The 18,264-nt window shown below is 47.6% G+C and overlaps 3 protein-coding genes and 1 non-coding gene across 5 annotated transcripts; 1 reads left to right on the top strand and 3 right to left on the bottom strand.

Annotated features, from left to right (window-relative positions):
* The first annotated feature begins 5,276 nt into the window (after nucleotides 1–5,276).
* On the top strand, nucleotides 5,277–8,712 carry s1pr5a (sphingosine-1-phosphate receptor 5a). Its single transcript, XM_037475435.2, has 2 exons — nucleotides 5,277–5,714; nucleotides 6,290–8,712. Exon 2 carries the CDS (start codon nucleotides 6,511–6,513, stop codon nucleotides 7,678–7,680), a length of 1,170 nt encoding a protein of 389 aa, XP_037331332.1. The 5' UTR covers nucleotides 5,277–5,714; nucleotides 6,290–6,510; the 3' UTR covers nucleotides 7,681–8,712.
* Nucleotides 8,713–9,968: 1,256 nt separating this feature from the next.
* spc24 (SPC24 component of NDC80 kinetochore complex) lies at nucleotides 9,969–11,863 on the bottom strand. 2 transcript variants are annotated; one of them, XM_037475438.2, is made up of 6 exons: nucleotides 11,741–11,863; nucleotides 11,102–11,275; nucleotides 10,842–10,986; nucleotides 10,577–10,681; nucleotides 10,256–10,332; nucleotides 9,969–10,174 (listed from the first exon to the last, which is right to left on the bottom strand). In XM_037475438.2, exons 2-6 carry the CDS (start codon nucleotides 11,265–11,267, stop codon nucleotides 10,068–10,070), a joined length of 600 nt encoding a protein of 199 aa, XP_037331335.2. In that variant the 5' UTR covers nucleotides 11,268–11,275; nucleotides 11,741–11,863; the 3' UTR covers nucleotides 9,969–10,067. The 2 variants fall into 2 exon arrangements, with proteins under 2 accessions (XP_037331335.2, XP_037331337.2); XM_037475440.2 differs by having other exon boundaries at nucleotides 11,801–11,859.
* A 338-nt stretch (nucleotides 11,864–12,201) lies between these two features.
* Nucleotides 12,202–17,821, bottom strand: kri1 (KRI1 homolog). Its single transcript, XM_037475430.2, has 18 exons — nucleotides 17,606–17,821; nucleotides 17,409–17,479; nucleotides 17,198–17,300; nucleotides 16,994–17,093; nucleotides 16,535–16,592; nucleotides 16,388–16,437; nucleotides 16,214–16,313; nucleotides 16,053–16,130; nucleotides 15,862–15,974; nucleotides 15,549–15,777; nucleotides 15,230–15,400; nucleotides 14,790–14,865; nucleotides 14,459–14,556; nucleotides 14,178–14,346; nucleotides 13,957–14,087; nucleotides 13,083–13,147; nucleotides 12,897–12,992; nucleotides 12,202–12,805 (listed from the first exon to the last, which is right to left on the bottom strand). Exons 1-18 carry the CDS (start codon nucleotides 17,679–17,681, stop codon nucleotides 12,355–12,357), a joined length of 2,235 nt encoding a protein of 744 aa, XP_037331327.2. The 5' UTR covers nucleotides 17,682–17,821; the 3' UTR covers nucleotides 12,202–12,354.
* Nucleotides 13,261–13,362, bottom strand: LOC119221155 (Z30 small nucleolar RNA). Its single transcript, XR_005120658.1, has one exon. It is a non-coding gene; the product is annotated as a Z30 small nucleolar RNA (small nucleolar RNA).
* Nucleotides 17,822–18,264: the final 443 nt, after the last annotated feature.

Below are 18,264 nucleotides of genomic sequence, written 5' to 3'. Positions count from 1 at the left end.
GGCCCGAAAGAATAAATCATGTAAACTCATCTCTTGTGGACAGGCCCTGCTATGCGTGTCAAACTCACAGTTTATGATAACGTGACAGATTAAACTGTCAAAATGTTGACGTTGATTTCAGGCCGAGGGAAACAAAAGCAGGCGTCTCTCTTTACTACAAGTCACTGTGTGATTGGATCAGCTGTAGCGGAGTCAGTACTGGCTCTCTTTGGTTGTTCTCACGCAGACACACACACACACACACACACACACACTGTGACAAATGATGTAATAAAGCATCGTTTTAAGGGGTCACCATCCAAGAAGCCGTAACCCACCCAACATGGCCGCGCTATTCCTCTTATCGGCCTTCTTGCATTGGCCATGGAGCAGTGTTTCCAACAGGAAGCTCGAGTTCGGCCTGTGAAGTTTACAGCCTCGTGTCCATCGGGGGGGAAGTGCTTACACGGTGAATCGAGGTGTGCGCGAGGCGCCCGGCGTGCTGCAAACGCACAGCGACTGCAAACAATGGAGTGTCGTAATGGGGTATTTTTTACCACTGCACTAAGTGCCCTAATATAACGGTTACCTCATTCGCTCTGGCAGTGATGCAGTGATCAGTGATGCAGTATCTATTGATCATCCTCCTGTGGGCCTGACATCTGTGGCATTTCCTGAGTGGATATCAGATTGTTTCACCAATCTACCCGTTTGCTGGCTTTAGCAATGCAGCTTTTCGTTTATTCACCAGCACAGAGGCCGGTTACTGTTTCTAATGACTCACCCCCCCCCCCCTGCCCCCCCGACTGCGGGCCGTCACACATCCCGCCCACACTCACCCTCCCCTTCTAACCCCCCCCCCCCCCCTCTTTGTGGGAACGCTCATTTGGTCTTTCTTCCATTTTATCCTCCAAAGATGAACTCATCCCAAACCGCCGCTAAGAACAAAACAAGCTTTCATAAAAACTGCCCATTCACATCTCGCCCCCCCAACAACTAACGTGGAAAGAAATACGCACGTATGAAAGCATGAGCTACAGTCTGTGACCGCCGCACGGCAGCCAATGAATTGTAAATGACCGTCTCTGTGAAGGGACCGCGGAAACTTCTCAAAGGTCAACCTTTTAGGAACAAGGCGACCTTTTGGCCTTCCCAAATGTTTGACTTTTTTAAGTTTTCCGACGTATGATGGGGAGGATTTGGCCCTTTGATGAAGTTAAGACATTAACATTATAACAACTATTAATTCTCACATAGGTCAGTTGTGAGGAAAGAATGCATCTTTATTGGGTGACTTTTGGGGGTTTATCAGCAAATGTATGACAAGGAGAGGGTAAAGGGTGGGGGGTCAGATGTTAAACATGTGGGAATGTGGCGACAGAGTGAACAAAACGTCTGGAGCTCAACATGAAGGGAAACAAAGCCCCCATGGTCCGCTCATCTTATTTTGTCAAAGGGAAACAGTCACTTCGGATCTTACATCTTTACAGTACAATAATAATGCCGAGTTGTGTTTGCGTCACGAATGAGAAGTCCGAGCTGAGGATGACGACAAGCCCGAGTTGACCGGGTTCAATGAATGTGGTTTGTTCCAGTCCCAGTTAGCCATCGACTTAATGAGACACAAGGACAGAAGGGATGGTAAAAAGTCCAATTCTACAGCTTTGGTTTGAGTTTCCAGTTGAAATGTAGGTCTGTGAAGTCACAGATGCAGACGCCATCCCCAATAGTCACCTGTTGCCTCCCCATCCCTCCTTTTACAAATAAATGCTATTGAGCAAAAAAAGTAAATAAATAAATCAGTCTCATGCCAGTTCATGTGACCAGACAATTCAAGTTAAATGGTACCAGCGGCTTTTTGGACTAATGAGGTGGAGCGCTAGCTGCCAGCTATGCAGACTCAGCCGCCTCCCTTTAATAACAATTTCAAAGTGGGTTTCCTCTCGTTCAAGGCCAACACAGCTCAGCGGGAAACCTGAAACACACTTTAGCAAAACCTGTGGCTTTCACTTTCAGCGGCGCCTTTGTGGACGGTAATAAGCTCAGCTGCATGCGAGCTGGGACCAAACAATCACAGATGAGCAGAAACTGACAATAACTAAACTAAACAATCTGCTGTGTGGAAACGGCTGGGCTGCAGTCAGAGGGGTTTGCCGGCTCGAGCGTGAGGGGAAAATGAGGATGTTTGTCCTCCATAAGCTTCGCTTCACTCTAATCCAATTGGCCACGAATAGCAGCATCTTCCTGTGTTTATTCGTGGCAGAAATGTCTCCATCTCCTTTAGTTACTTCAACCAACTACACCCCCAAAGCTTTTGTTAGTGAGTCGATGTTTAAATAAAATCAACGAGTGCATTTTACTGGGCAAAGGCTTTCTATAAAGGCTGTTTGTGTGTTTTCCTTATAAAAACTACTCAGAGGAGTAAAATACCAGCAAAACAGTTTGCTATTCGATGGATGCGCAACAAAAAGCATTCACTATCTAAATGTCACTTTCAAGGGACATTACAATGATTTGCACTGTTTGGGTCAGAGATTGGATCTGAATTTGATTGACAGGCTCACGAGTGCTGCTGGAGAAGAAAAGCCGGGGACACCAAACATTGCATTTCACCCCTCGCAGGAATACATGGAAGGAGTGGAAAAGCACCATTAACGCATGTTCCTCCCATTCGGCCTCATCGGTAGCCTCATCACAGCGAGGTCGCTGCCCGCCACAGCTGCACTTGGAACAACGTGGCAGCAAAGTAACAAAAGGCCGGCTATTTCTGCGCGTCCCATAAAGCTCTGGCAGCCACGACCGTGCTGGACACTACATTAGAGGCCCCGTTTCCGCCTCGTTTCAACGTGGGCCTCACGCTGTGGCCTGTTTTTCCCATTCGCAGGAGGGACACGCTCTAAAAAATGATGACCTGAGGGTAACCTTCAGAGTCAAGGCATCAAAAATGTGGGACCGAATGCTCGACACTAAAGGCTCCTTCCTCAAGACTTCCCTGGCCGACCTCCTGAGCAGCGCCGTATGAGTCAAAGAGCCTGTATTCAAACGGCTAAAAAAGCATTGACAAGTCATTGTGAAGAGAGAATTAGAGGTGTGATTTCTTTCCATTGTCCTTGGGCAAAAATGCTCAACAGAAAGGCCGCGTGTTTTTTCAATTGTTGGCGAGAGGTGAGAGACTCGTTTTGAGGTGCGATATTTCACTGTGAAATGAACCCAAATGGGCTCTTGTAATGTTTCCCTTTCACTCTTCACATCGGAAGCAGGGATACATGACCCCCCCCAGCCCCTCGTCCCAAAAACAGGAAAACAGTCGGTCGGCGGGGGGGGGGGGGGGACACTGAGCCGCCGCTGACAAAACAACAACGGGACAAACCGCGGTGAAGCTATAGCGTAGCGCCACAAGAGCAGGAGTGACCCTACTGTATCAACCCCCCCCCCCCCCCCACCCCCCCCCCGTCACCCCGCCCGGGCAGTGAGAGGAGCGCGTGGCTGCTGTGAGATGTAGGGCCTGCTGATATGCATCAACAGCAAACTGTGGCGCGTCGTAGGAGGTAAATAAAGCAGAATGGATAAGTAGAAAAATACAGCTACATCATGTGACCACCGCCTTGGACGAGCCAGTTCTGACCAGTTCTTAAGGCGGGGCGCAATATAAAGGTCCTCGGTCTGACAGCGTCTCCAGGTGCACCTGCTCAAATTGCTCATATCATATCTTTGTCTCTTCGCAATAAACGTTAACTTCTTAAACTTTGATTGATTGACGTGTCGGATTCTTCTCATCAACCAACTCGGGGGGGGGGGGGGGATCGTGAATCCCAACCAGTCCCAAGCCATCACAGTGAGGCTCGTGGCCCCGAGGGGAGGAGGCCGGACCCTGCTGTGGGAGGACAGAGGAGACACAGGAGACACGGCGTTGGGGTCCCGCACTCAGGTCTTTGTGTGTTAACTAACCAGAGGCTGGGGAGCCTGTCACAGGGGGGGGGGGTGGGGGGGGGTTAACTGTCCGAGGCTGAGATAGAGGAGCACTTCATCAATGGTTATCACTTTGGGTGGGCCGGGCCTCTGGGGGAGGCGGAAGCCAACGGGCGAGGGAGCGGGCAGACACTTGAATGGAGTACAGTCCCAGACCAGCAGGTGTGGTGGAGGTGGGGAGCTGTTGGAGCTAAATTAAGAACTGCTCGGGTGAAGAAAACAACACTTTTTCTAAAAAGACCACCCGGGAAGAGCAAGCACTCCATAAAACGCTGTGGCCACGTTTAGTGAAATTCCCCATTAATCACTACCTGCAGTGGGAAAGAGTAAGTTGTTAATTATGTGTGTGTTACGTTTGGTTTTGTCTGCGCGTCACGGCTCCGCCTCTGTGTGTCGATTTCTTCCAGTGACCTCATCTGTGGTTTTTCTCAAGGATATCCCTCTCCTCTCTAGGCACAATGAGGCAGCTTCCTGTTTTAGAGAAGTTCCCGGTTCGGCCTTTGCTCTCCCACCCTCGCCTTACGTCATTTCCCCTTCGATTCTTCTGGCACGCCAGCAGTGGAAATGCACATTATTTTTTGTTTGTTGTTGTTGTTCTTCATTTTCTGGAGAATTCCAGAGAATTTGAAAAGTTCCATATTGGTGGAGAAAAGCAGCAACAGGGAGCAGTCATCTAAAAGGTCAAGAAATAGTGGGATTGGTGATAAGAAGTGGATCTCTCCTCAGACTGTGTTTGTGGGTTCAAGTGGAGACTGTGAGGAGATATGAAGGGTGCCTAAAAACAGCAGTAAACTGGTTATTTGTTTAGCACTTCTCACACCACAAATCCACTCAGAGGGATAATGAGAAGCCAGAGCCTTACAGTGAAAGCAAGTTAAGGTCCCTTCACTCAGCATGACTTTGTTAACAGCACAACCAAAGACACTAATGGTGGTCTGGACTTCTCCTCGAGGGAGGGGATGAATATAGGATTCATTTTAGGTTTTATTTTTAATGGGGTGGCTTTTGTAGTTATTGTACAGAATTCTAAGCGGTGTTGTGTTCAGGGACAGATTGGTGGGCTCAACCCATCTCTCAAAATGTGTGCCACTTCTGCCAAGAAAACGTTGTGTAAAAATGTGAGCTAAAAGATAATTACAGATGAGGCAGAGAGGTTACCCTCTGAAATCTGGACTCTCTGACCCGCAAAGCCGATCCAGCTGCACCTGCCTTACAAATTGCTATTTTTCCACTGACAAATGAACTTGTGGTCCATAGTGGAAAGTCTAATTCGGAGTGTGACGTTTCTCTTCTAAGTGTAGGGGAAAGAAAGAGAGAGAGGGAAGAGAGGGAGAGATTTCCACATAATCCGAAAAACCCGACGAGCAACATATAATTCAACTCCACAAACCTGTTGAACACACTCAAATGTAAGAATAACTACGCGCACCTGCGGGAAAACGGAATAATTATGTGAAAATCTCACGTTTAAACAACCTGTCGTCGACCACCAATTCCTCCTGAGGACAAATACGTTTAAAAAAAAAGAAGAAGAAGAAGAAAAAAAGGGGTCAGCCGAAGGAGGGAGTACAAATCGTAGAGGTGAAATAACTTCATGGACCAACCCCCTGCGTGTTGAGTCCTGCTCGGCGCTGCTGCTCCACTCTGCGCACTCACATGTCGCTGTGGCGCAGTGATCCACGCCGCGTCTCCTCCTGCTGCGGGATCCCTTCTGCTGCTGCTGCCCGGCCTTCCACTGGATATTTACGTGTATTTTAATCATTAAGGTGCGTGGGAAAGTGTGTTAACAGTTTTTTGTTTTAACCATGTTGATCCGTACGATGTGGGATGTGGCAAAGGGACCATTTCTGTGCGCAACAGGTCCTTTTGAACTCTATTTTAACCTGCTGTTTCACTTGGTACAGTATGTCATATATTTTTTATTTTAATTTAATTTAATTTGATTTAAATGCATAACAACTAAAACAGGACTTTTATGTAAATAAAGTATGACCCGTAATTGTGTTAATCTGAAATAACTCAAACGCGTTCGCATTTACGCAGGATAACATTTTAAACCTACAAATTAGTTCCAAGTTTTTGTGTCAAATACGTTCTATGTTGTTTAAAAAAACAGTTTTGATTGGAAGGAAGCCCCTTTAGGTTCAAGCTAAACAATCATTCTAACTTTGCTTCGGACCTTGAACGCGTTTTCTTGATACTTTAATACATTGTAGCCCGTATTTATCACAGAAAAGTTCGGTCACCCCACCCAATACGTTGCTTTTGCTTTTGCTAATTGTGTTGCTCGTTTGTTTGTCATCAGTACTGACCCCCCCCCCCCCCCTGTTGTCTCCTGCAGGCTGGCTCTCATCGCCTCCTAGCGGCATTAAGCGGGAACACTCTTCCGTCTGCGTAGAACAGCTGGGGGCTCTGACTTTTCCAGATTTCTTAGATAAATAACCAAAGGAAGAATGCCCACCCAGAGGACTACATGACACATTGGATCTAATCTCAAAATACAATAATACGGGGGGAGAAAAGAAAGGAGGGAGAAAACGACTTGTGGAAGTACCAAACAGAATGACCAAAGAGTCTTTCCATGCTGCTGCTGGGGCCCCTTCAGCCATCACCATGTTCCGCTCCTACCACAACAACGCGGTCATCCTGGAGCACTACAACTTCACCGGCAAGCTGGATGCGAAAAAGTACACGGAGGGCCTCAAACCCCAGGACATCGCTTTCCTGCTGGTCTGCCTGCTTATTGTCGCCGAGAACGCCGTGGTGCTTCTGGCCATCTGGAGGAACAAGAAGTTCCACCTGCCCATGTACTACTTGCTGGGCAACTTGACTCTCTCGGACCTGCTGGCGGGCTTCACCTACATGGTGAACATCCTGACGTCCGGCGCCAACACCATGCTGTTGACCCCCGTGCTGTGGTTCCTGCGGGAGGGCGGCGTGTTCATCATGCTGGCCGCCTCGGTCATCAGCCTGCTGGCCATCGCCATAGAGCGCCACGTTACCATGGTGAGGATGAAGCCGTACCAGGGCGACAAACAGGGCCGGATGTTCGCGCTGATCGGGGCCAGCTGGGTGCTGTCCGTGTTCCTGGGCGTCCTGCCCATCCTGGGCTGGAACTGCATGGGACGCCTGGACCAGTGCTCCACGGTGCTCCCGCTCTTCGCCAAGAGCTACATCCTCTTCTGCATCACCATCTTCAGCGCCATCCTCATGTCCATCGTGGTGCTGTACGTCCGCATCTTCCGCATCGTCAAGTTCAACACCCAGCGGCTGGCCTCTGTGCCGCAGCGCAAGGGCCTCTACCGCAAGTCCCAGAAGTACATGGCCCTGCTGAAGACGGTCACCATAGTCCTGGGGGTCTTCATCGCCTGCTGGTTGCCCCTCTTCATCCTACTGCTGCTGGACTTCTGCTGCCCGGCCAAAAGCTGCTCGGTGCTCTTCAAGGCGGACTACTTCCTGGTGATCGCCATGCTCAACTCCCTGCTCAACCCCATCATCTACACGCTGACCAGCAAGGACATGAGGAGGGCCATCCTCCGGCTGCTCTGCAGACACTGCCTGCTGACGAAGGACGGCCAGGTGAAGAAGATCGGGATACCATTCCTGGAGTGCAGCACCAGCAAGGCCGACGCGGCGTCCCACAGGCTGGAGGGGCTGGAGACGACCGTGTCCTCCGGGAACTTAACGCCCTCCACAATCAAGGCCATTTACCCCCGGATGTCTAAGTCATGACCCGGCGGATCAGACGTTCGGACTAAGACTTCCTCTGGAGTCGGGCTCCAGGCGAGTGACAGACTTTGGTTGTGCACTGTGCCAGAGTTCGAGTTTTAAGCTGAATAAGCTGTAGACTGTGAGTGTGATTGAAGTCAAAGTTTTGGGAGAAAGACTGTAATCTCAAAAAAAAAAGAAAAAGAAAAAGAAATGTCAACGGCTAAATAGCAGCTTGTGGTTTCTTGTGAAAAACTAGCATTACTTTATTTTTCAGTCAGTATTTATCAGAAGATTTTCCTTCTGGAAAACATTGCGTTTTTGTGTCAGTTTTCCCACATGAAATGAAATCAAAGGCTGGCGTGCAGACGTTCCACATGAATACCAGCCAATCACGGCGCACATCTGACAGTCTGCGGCCAAAGCCCGGGCGGGGGGTTCACCCTTATCTCCTCTCCCCCCGCGCGGCGTGTTTAATGACACGTTGTTACGAACACGCCCAAAATCTGCTGTGCCAAACCCATGTAATTTTTGCCATGTGAGTTTTGGTCAGCAGCAGTGCCGGGTAACGCCGCCCCCCCCCCCCCCTCTCCCCTTCTCCTTGGCCCCAGATCAGAGGCTTGGCTGGGGACGTCATGCTGAGGAGGAGGGGGGGGGGGCAGCTTTGGAGGTCCCCCATCAACACATGTAGAAGGACTAGAAGGCCATGAGGCTCAACTTGGGAGGCCCGGTGAAGGCCTTCCGGGTTTCTCGCTGCAGAACGTTCACCCAGGATATGGATCAGTTTTCTTCATGTTGAGACACAACAGCGATCCGTCGAAGGCTATCGGCGCCGTCTGGGGAGAGATGAGAATAGATTCTGTTCCAATTTTAATATTGTATATACATGTAAAAAAATACATCTATTTACAGATTTTTGTATCATTGTATTTGTAAATATATATAGCCTTTTCTGAGCTTAAGAGAGCTGTGTTTTGTATTGTAAAAACCTTACTTAAGTTAAAATGTCACTTTGGTTTTGAAATGTGCACTGAATAAAACATGTGAATGAAGTTTATATGGAGCCTTGTGTATAATCTTTACTGTGAAGAATTAAGCTGATTGAGCGACATCGTTCCCTTTCTTACTGCCGGTTTTAACTTGAAATGTGGTTAATAACACATTGCACAATAATCCAGACAATACGGAATTATATTCAAATACATGACCTACATAGTATATTATACACATCAAGCACAGAATGTACATTGCTTTGCAAATACCAAGACCGACTATTGAGAGATTTTAATCTGTTCCGTTGTTTTCTAATATAAATGAATCTATATTAGCAAAAACAAAAAAAATCCACACGTTCCAGTTTATAAATGAATAACTTTGGCAGTGCGTGGTCACGATGCGCGGTGTGCGCGCGCCTGGGGTTTGGATGACGCTGCAGGAGCGGCTATCCGAGCCTCCTCTTACCGCCAGGAAACCACGCGCGGGGCGTGGGTCCGTGTGCGTGTGGGCGAACCACCGCGACGCACGGCGAGTTGACGTCCCCCCCCCCGACCCAAACGTCGCGCTTCGGGTAAAGGACTCCGCGGCCGGGGTTTCACCCCGAGCGGGCGCTTTGGCTGCTGCGGATGTCAGCGTCTCTCATTCCGGATACAGCCCGCTGTGGTGCCACCTCACCGCGTTTTTACCGACCGTCACGCCTGGGCCAAAAATGAACAAGTCAAATGAGTAACGTTTGTGTGTTCACTGCAGTACACACAGTACACAATAACCAGTATGCCGCCCATCGATCTGTCCCTGAACACAACACGGCTCACAAGCAGGCCAGGTCCAGGGGGACCAATGAATGAAATGGAAGGTTAAAATCTAAATATGAAATAGCTCATGGATTTAGTTAAAAACTGGTGAAATAAAAAAAAGTAAGAAGCTTCTGGTGGGATGAGTGCAAAGGCAAAATCAACTTTAAAAATGACAGTTCAACTGTAAGAAAAATCGATTGTACAAGATGCAACCACCAACAACAATAATGACAAGAACAGTTGGAGCATGACAGGTGGTGTTGATGGAAGGGTACTTGATCTCACATGACAAAACCAGTACCACTGGTCCAAACTAGAAGGACCAATCCACCCAAAAGCCATTTCTATAGCTTTAAATAGCACCTCAGGTTTAACAAGCACAAGGACTTTACTCAATTATGGAACCAACCGAGTTTCTCTGCAAAACCATGTAGGCGTAAATAGACTAAACTCTGCAGCGACATCTAGTGGCCAATTCCCTCCTCCGCAACTCCCAAAACACTGACGAGTCCATGTTGGAAAAAGTTTATTATTTAAAAACAGTATCATGTGTCGGACAGAACAGACAAAAACACAGCGGTCTACAGACAAACAACAATAACGCTTGTGACCAGGCGGCTACCACTCAGTGCTGACAAAGCCCCACAGCTGGTCGCTCACGTCGCTCCGAGGTCGCGTGGAGGTGTCGATGTTGATGGGAGTCGCCAGGTCTGCGCCGTAGTGCACTGCGAGGACGAGAAGACGGACTGAAGACGTGTAGAACGTTCTCAGACAATGCAAAAAGAGAAGAGAAAAGCCATCCGTACCTCCTTTTAGGACGTTGGGCTGTGTGTCATATTCCCACTTGATCTTGGTTATCAGGTAGTACACCTGAGCCACGTAACTGTTGAGGGAGAAGGAAAAATAATGCATCAAAACTACTTGCAACTGCTGTATAAAAGAATATCTGCCAACAGAAAAAAATGTGAGTAAAACATTTTTCAAAGTGAGAAGCAAACTACAAGGTGCAGAGGCAAAGTTTCAATTCTGTCTGCGGTAGATTGACATTTTTTCTGAAGGTAGAAACAGCAAAGGCACAACTCCTTTGACAAGAGACCCTTTTCCATTACTCATTATGTGAGACTCACATTGCTGAAGGGATGACCTCGGTGGTGTCTTCGTCCACTTCGCTCTGAAGGGTCACCAGCTCGTGCTCCGCGCTTCTCAGGCTCTCAAACTCTTTCTGCAGAAACCTGGAGGAGGGTCAAGGACGCCAACAAAGTAACAAAATACAAAAAAACAGAGCACAGATGCAAATAAAGTCCTTAACACGGATTCCTGTGTCCGGAAATAAATCTGAATCAAGACGGGATTCAAAGGGACTTGGATTTTCCACAAGGTATGAGAAGATACTGTAGTTCTGAGTCGGTCATCTGGCTCTTGGCGGCGGCTTGTCTCAGCTGCTCCTCCAGGTTCTGCAGCTCCTGCTCCCTTCTCGTCTTCTCCTCCTCCATGTCCAGCAGCATCTGGCCCGCCCTCTCCTCAATCTCTCCAACATCTGGGGGTTGGGAGACAGAGAGATGGAGAGACTGTGAAACATTTTTATTTGAAAAGTTCAATGAATCTACACAATCTTACACGGAGAGCACATAGACGGCTGAGACACAACTTGCCTTTTAAAATCTGCGTGACAATCTTCTTGGTTTTCATGTGGTTTTCAAAAAGAGCCTGATGTTCATCCTTCACTTGTCTCAGTTTCTCCGGTTGGCTGCTGTTGATGAAGGCGACCAGCCCCTCCCCAGTCTCCACCAAGTCATTGAATTTCTGACATAGAGCCATTGTGGCAGCTAGGAAGCCCATCAGAGAAAATAATACAAGTGTTAACTTCTTGATTGACATTTAACACAACGCCTAGTAGTTTGAACTGACGAAAAAGGCATAGTAATATTTTCAAAACATTTACGCTTATGATAAATCAACTACATTAAATCGAACAAGAGACATATGCCGCGCTGTCTCACAGAACTGCACTTAAGAAAAATAGTTTCTAAAGCTGAATTAATAAAACTTTCCAAAACGAAGCACTAACTTAACTAAACCAGGTAAAGCATCACACACAGTAACAGTGATTACATGCTGGTTAAAATGCGCTGGTTTGTTTACAAGTGGAGCGTTAGCCACGCAGCTAAAGCTAGCTAAACTACGACACCGTGCTGCCGACACGTTAAACAAAATGCACACAATAGCATCGACTGTAACAACAAGTGAGCACATTGTCCGCAAGGGAAAGATTACGTTAATACGGTGTTTACGTTAAAGTCAGACGGGACACGAACCGCACAGCCCTTCAGCGCGAGGATTCAAATCCTCACCGTGAGCGCGCCTCTTCTCCTCCTGCTGCCTCTTCTTCTTTGGTCATTGGCGGACCGTCATTGCGCCCCCTGCCGTACAAGAAGTAAACCGCCACGCTGCGTGTCGCGCTTACTGTCACTATCACAGATAATTCATTACAGCTGACACGTCAATGACATGTGGCTTTCCACCTTGTAAATTGAGTTGCTGTTTAGTTACCATAATGCGAGCAGCACCCCAGTGGGAATGTCTTTAAGTTTGTATCATCTGTTAAGGTTCCTTTACATGGGGCTTACAATCTGGAACCTTACATTTGGAAATGGTTGATTTGTGAAAATGACCCATCAATAGCATCTGATTATCATTAAAAAAATGTAAACAATATGAATATAATAAGATAAATAGATTACCTTAATCTTTATTATTGTCTAGTTAAAGCGTACACTGGGTATAACAGAAAATAATTGAAACCTTTTAACATTAAAAGCCTTTTTTTAATGATATAAACCAAAAAGGAATTTACAATTCAATTTTCAGACATCTAGGATTGTACAGTTAACTCAGAGATGGTGGCTCACGCCTGTTTTTTCTTCTCCAGCTTCTCCTTCTTCACCTGCTCTTTTCGTTTCTGTCTGCCGAGCTGTCTGAAGAACAGTCTCTTGGGGTTCAGACCGTAGGCCTTCAGTCTCTGTCTACTGAACTCGCGGCCGCCAATCTTCACCCCGCTGGTTCCCGATGCGAGGCGCCCACCGGGGTGCGTTTGCTTTTTCTTGGACCATTTGGGTCTTTCAGGCCAGTTTCTCACTTCCACAGCTTTGTCCGCGTTCTCCCGGGCGGTGACCGCGGTCTGAACCTGCTCCTGGCGTTTCATTTTCTTGGGAATCAGAATCTCATCCGCTGCCTCTGCAGAGTCCACGATGTCCTCTGCAGCTCTGTCCTGCTTCTCGGCGTCCTTCGGATGGTCGCGCTGCTGCTGCTGCTGCTGCTTCCCCGGCTTGGCCTCATCTTCCAGCGGTTTGTCTTCCCTGTAGATTAAAGCAAGATGAAAACCGCTCCGCATTACTCCACTAATGGTGGTTCATCATGAGGGGGTGGGGCTGACTGCATTATACTCACTCAGAATACACAGAGCTCAGGATCGCCCTCTTCCTCTTCACATTCTGGGCCTTTATCTGATAGTTCTTCAAGTCACTGGTCTCGGCTTTGTCGGACCTGGGAGGAACAAAGACTCTCAGTGTGGGAAAAGGATCCGAGACAACAAGAGCAGAAAAGCCACTTTGACATTTAGGCCGGAGCCGGTACCTGAACATGCAGGTCTTCTTCAGAGTGCACCACTGGTTCAGCTCCTTATCGTTGGCAGTTAAAATCTGAGGAAAGAACCAGGGCCTTTAATTACTCACACAGTGCAGTCTGTTACACATGCTGAGACTTCTGTACAGTTTGTCTGGGTCATAAAGTTTCCTTTTAGCCGCTGGGTGGTCTGCTCAGAGAGAAGATTAAGTCGAGATCATTCCCCGGTCAGAGCTCTCCCCGAGAGAGGAAAAGCAATACCAGATCAGTCACTTAAGGCTCATCACTGCAGCGTTACCAACCAACAGCAACATCCATCGTTATGTCAAGTTCACTGTGAATAAAACTAACCCTTCTCAGGAGCCCGCCCCCACAAAGCAGTTTGTCATTAATAGTTATGACTCTGCAGCAGTAACACAGCCGTAGCAGGACATTCAAGCATGTTATTGTGCGTATGAGGCTGCAGCGGAATAGTGGATAGATTTTTTTCTAACCCGTTCATGCTAACCTCAGCAGCGCTGTCCTGCTCCTCAGTGGAAACCTCGTACTCCTAATCCTCCAAAAAATAGTCCTGAGCGGTCAGACATGACCTCCTTCCCTCTCAACACTAACAAATTCCCATCTTTAAGCTGCTATAACATGAATGAAATCTTGCCTGCTACAACTAACCAGCAACTGCCAGCTAAAACTAACTAACTTCTTAACCAACCAACAACAGATAATTTACACATGTACAACTAGAATTGAGACCCGGCCCATGGCCACGCCCATCTAGCCATATATCAATCGCCTATTGCTCTGCCAGCGTCATCATTGTACAAGGAATGTGTGCTATGTGAGCGCCGAGAGGCCAGTCATCAGGAGGTGCACGCGGCGCCGCTCTCACCTCGTCGGTGCTGAGGCCGAAGTCGTTGGCGAGGACCTGCCTGTAGCGGAAGCGGCACGGGAGGTCGTCTATGATGTCCTCGTAGTCCAGCTTGTAGTACTCGTCCAAGTACTGCTCAAAGCTTTTCTCCTCTGGAACGGAAACCGCCAGCAGTTACATAAATGTCCATTGGAGGACCCCATGGAGTAACTTTTATCAGGAGGAGCCTGAGCAACACCTACGCGGGTCAAACACGGGCTTCTTTTGGGTGAGGACCTCCGCAAAGTGAGACTTTTTCCTCTTTTTGCTCATTTGTGGCAAATCCTCCTTCTTCATCTTCTTTCTGTCCTTTTGCTGCTGCTTCTTTCTCTTGGAGGCCGTCTGCTGGTTGGGGTCGTAGTCTGCATCCATCTGTTTTAAAGGGAGGAGGGGCCTTTAAGGTGAAGTGCTTACCAGAAAACAAAAACCTCTCACAGGTGACTGGCCGACCGCATCTGAGGTCAGTGAAGAGGAGCGTACTCACAATGAAGTTCTGATCCTCGCAGTGGGGCCCAGAGCCAGCATTCTCACTGTAGTCCTCCTCTTGAGAATCACCCGTCCACACGTCCCAGTTCCAGGGCTCTGAATTATGCGCGCGCACACACACACACACACACACACACGCACACACACAAGCCACGAACGCTATTAAAACATTTAGTTTTGAAACAACTATTAAAATCCTCCAAATCATCTCAGCAGGATCCCATTCAGAGTTCAGGGAGGAGTCAACGTGTGACGTGGAGGCCCCGCTAAATTCAAATAAAACACCAGTTCAAGCAGCAGGCAGCATGGAGAACACACAGCAGGCTTACCCTCATGTTCGTCTTCATCATCAAAGTGAGGCTTCTCGCCTTCTTCTTCTCTGTAGTATTCATTACCAAAAACTTTCTGGAAACAAACAAAGAAATGACAGAAGTTACGAAGTTTAAATGTGACTAGATAAAGGGACACAGAATGCACCCCCTCTGGCTGACAACCTTTAAATGAAGAGGAAGCTACACAGACCCTCCCCCCCCCACCAGGGAAAGCCCAATCAGCCAAACGCAGCACACCTGAGCGTGCTCGGCGTTGTGTTCAATCAAAACCCAAAAGTGATTTGACCTATTCCTTATTACTTTGCTAGTTCAGTTTTGACATGGCTAAAACATAAGACCCCCCACCCCTCAAAAACAGCCGCAGACACACTCATGATAGGACAATCCCTGTGTGGCCTTTGGCTATTGTGTGTGTGTGTGTGTGTGTCTGCACCCACCTGCATTATCTGGTCATGTTGCTGTGGATCGAAGTCCCCCTCCAGGTCGGCCTGGCTGAAGGCGAGCTCCTCGTTGCCCGTCAGCTCCTTGAGCCTCTTCAGCTTCTCCACGATCTCGTTTCGCTTCAGGTTCTTGAGCTGCTTCAGCTGCTCCCGCTTCTGCTCTTTCTCCTGAAACGGTTGTTGGGGAAGGGAAGCACAGGGAAAGCAGGGAGAGACGTTGGTAGGATCTCATCATCGAAGGCTTTTGGTACGGATTTTAGATCAAACAAATACTTATATATATATATATATATGTGTGTGTAGCCATGTATCCAACCTTATCCTTCCTTTCTTTCACTTCGTCCCTTTTGCGCTTCCTGCTGTCGTCTTTGGAGCGCACAGACGTGGCGATGCTGCGGGGGTACGTCTTGATCTTCTGAGCGTCGGGCTCCTCGAAGCGGAAGTTGTAGCTTCTCTCAAAGTCCTCCTGCCGCTCCAAGAAAGTCTCCCCTTCCTCCTCGGAGTCCTCCACGTCGTCCTGGACCAGCTCGTCGTACGTCGGGATCCTTCAGCCGTCGGGAGAGTTTTTGCATGTTAGGTCTCCTTCACCCGGAGAATAAAAGGCGAGGTCCACGCGGGCGGCAACGTACCGTTTGCCGTCACCGGCGTCCCCGTCGATGTAGCCCTTGTTGAGGACGTAGTCCCTCAGGAAACGCTCCTTCTCGTCCAACTCCGGGTCGTTCCAGTAGTCCCTCAAGTATTTCTGTCCCAACGCAAACCAGTCTCATCACTAAGAAACACCAAAGCTTCTTCTGCTCCCCGCTGTGCTTCACTCACTCACCATGTCCTTCACCTCCTCCGGGCCATCGAGGTTCGTTTGGCCTTTCAGCCACTCCACATAGTCCGCCTCCTCGTTGTCCTAAAACACACACCGGGTCAGAGAAAGTTTGATCTTGATCTGTGATGCTTTCGTCTTTCGGTTGGGAAGTAAGTGCTTCGGACCTTTTCCTCCTGCGTTTTGATCCTCCTGGTGAGAAACTCCGATCCCCCGGCTTCGCTGGCCTCGTCGTCATCGTCGCTGTCCTGGACGAATTTACGGAAGCTGTGGAGAGGTTTAGGTTGATGTTAAAAGTTATAGTTATACAGTCAGACTACTGCACAAGGTCTGGGTCATACCTGTTTTTCAGCTCCCGCTGCTCCTGAATGTAGGTCGGAGAGGCGGCTCTCTTTGAAAGAGAATAATGATTAATAAAAACACCTGTCTGTATGAGTATCTCCGTATTCCAGATCTTCATTCCAACTTCATTCATCCGGTGAGTCTACCTCCATTCTCCTGGCGGCCTCCTCCTCATCGTCACTGTCGTCATCATCCTCAAATTTACTGTAAAAGTAAAAACAAAACAATTTTTACACTGCATAAATAAAAGATAAGCAAGTCGGCTTTATGCGTACAAGTAAATAATTAGTGGTAAAATAATGTATTACACATGCATGACAATAGTGATATCTGAAATCTAACAATTTGATATGATAATTTATCAGTATTGCTGTTTAAAGTAAACGCTCACAAGTAGATTAGACAATAAGAATGTGCTTTATTAAAAAACAGATATTGTTAAAATCAGAAGACAATTTTATTGTTTCAATTTGGACAAAATCTGACAAAATCTTGCGCCACACTGGACAGACAGCGATTCATTTACTAACAATTAAGTTATCATTTGTGACCAATTATGACGCCAGAATGAGCCCGTCAATAAGCAGTGAACGACGCCCACTCACCCCTCCTTCTCCAGGATGACTTTACGTTCGTAGTCCCTGAGATACATGGGCTTCACTGCCTTCTTTGAGGTTGAAGGCTGTTCATCGCTGCTCGATGCAACTGAAGGACGTAAAGGTCTTGATTACATGTATCTTATAAAGACAATAACAAATGTCCCACAGACCGTGAAGGCGACACCAATGGCAACAGCACGCGGCACTCACCCTCCGAGTAGAACTTGGCGTCCGTCTGATAGATCTTAGGGTCTTTTTTCTTAAGCAGTGACAATGTTCTATAAAAGTCCCTCTCGACTTCAGGGTCCACTTCCTATGACATAACATGTCAGTCAGTTAATTATATTTAGTATTTACCAGACGGCAGGTAGCCGAGCCGCTGTGTTCTTTAGCCGGAAAGAGAAGAAGCAGCGATGCTAACCACTTCACTGTCCTCGGAGCTGGACTCAGAAGACTCGCTCTCTCCGCTTTGGTCCCCGTATCGATCCTTCACTGCGCAGCAAATACACAACAGATAAATACACAGTAATAACAAAGAGCCAGTTAGCTTCCGCTACTCTTTTTAAGCCCCACGCTGGGTCGTTAGCTCCGTAGTTTAGCCGTCAGAGTCACACTTACGTCTCTGGAGCTCTTCTTTCTGCCGATATTTATCATATTTATGCGCGAACTCGGAGTTGATTTTGAAGTCCGACATGGTTTCGAAGAAGGTGATGGGTTTATGAGAGAATTACTGACTTCACGCTAGTGAAGGGGATTCATTGCTGCTGCTGCTGCTGCTGCCTGCGCGTGTGGAAAGCTGAACCACGTGGTTTCCGGTGCTCACGTCACACGTTACGTACAGTGTCCTCCAGGGGCCGCGCTGATACCGATGATCCCCAATCCAAGTTCAATAGTGTCCTTGTGCCATCAAATTTAATTTTCTACTTTGACAAACGGAAGCAGATCTCTAGTGTGTTTTTATTTTTCCGAATCATTTCGAAAATAGTTTTATTTCTTTTCCTTATTGTCTGAAAATGTCTACGTTGGTTTGTCATGTAGTATATGATTTAATTTACATTTCTTATTGTATTTTTTTATATGTTGTATTCTTAAATAAAGGAAAGGATACTATTTATAGTTACAGAAATAGAGATTGGTGGAGTGATTTTCTAAAGACATAAACTCACATATTGTACAACATTACATGCACTCACACACACACACACACACACACATGATAACTACACTATTTACATGTACTCATGAATTGGACATTTAAAAAAGTCAACATCTTTTGC

This window comes from Pungitius pungitius, chromosome 12, assembly GCF_949316345.1.
Source record: "Pungitius pungitius chromosome 12, fPunPun2.1, whole genome shotgun sequence".
NCBI lineage: Eukaryota > Metazoa > Chordata > Actinopteri > Perciformes > Gasterosteidae > Pungitius > Pungitius pungitius.
This window is presented reverse-complemented; position numbering and strand designations above follow the sequence as displayed.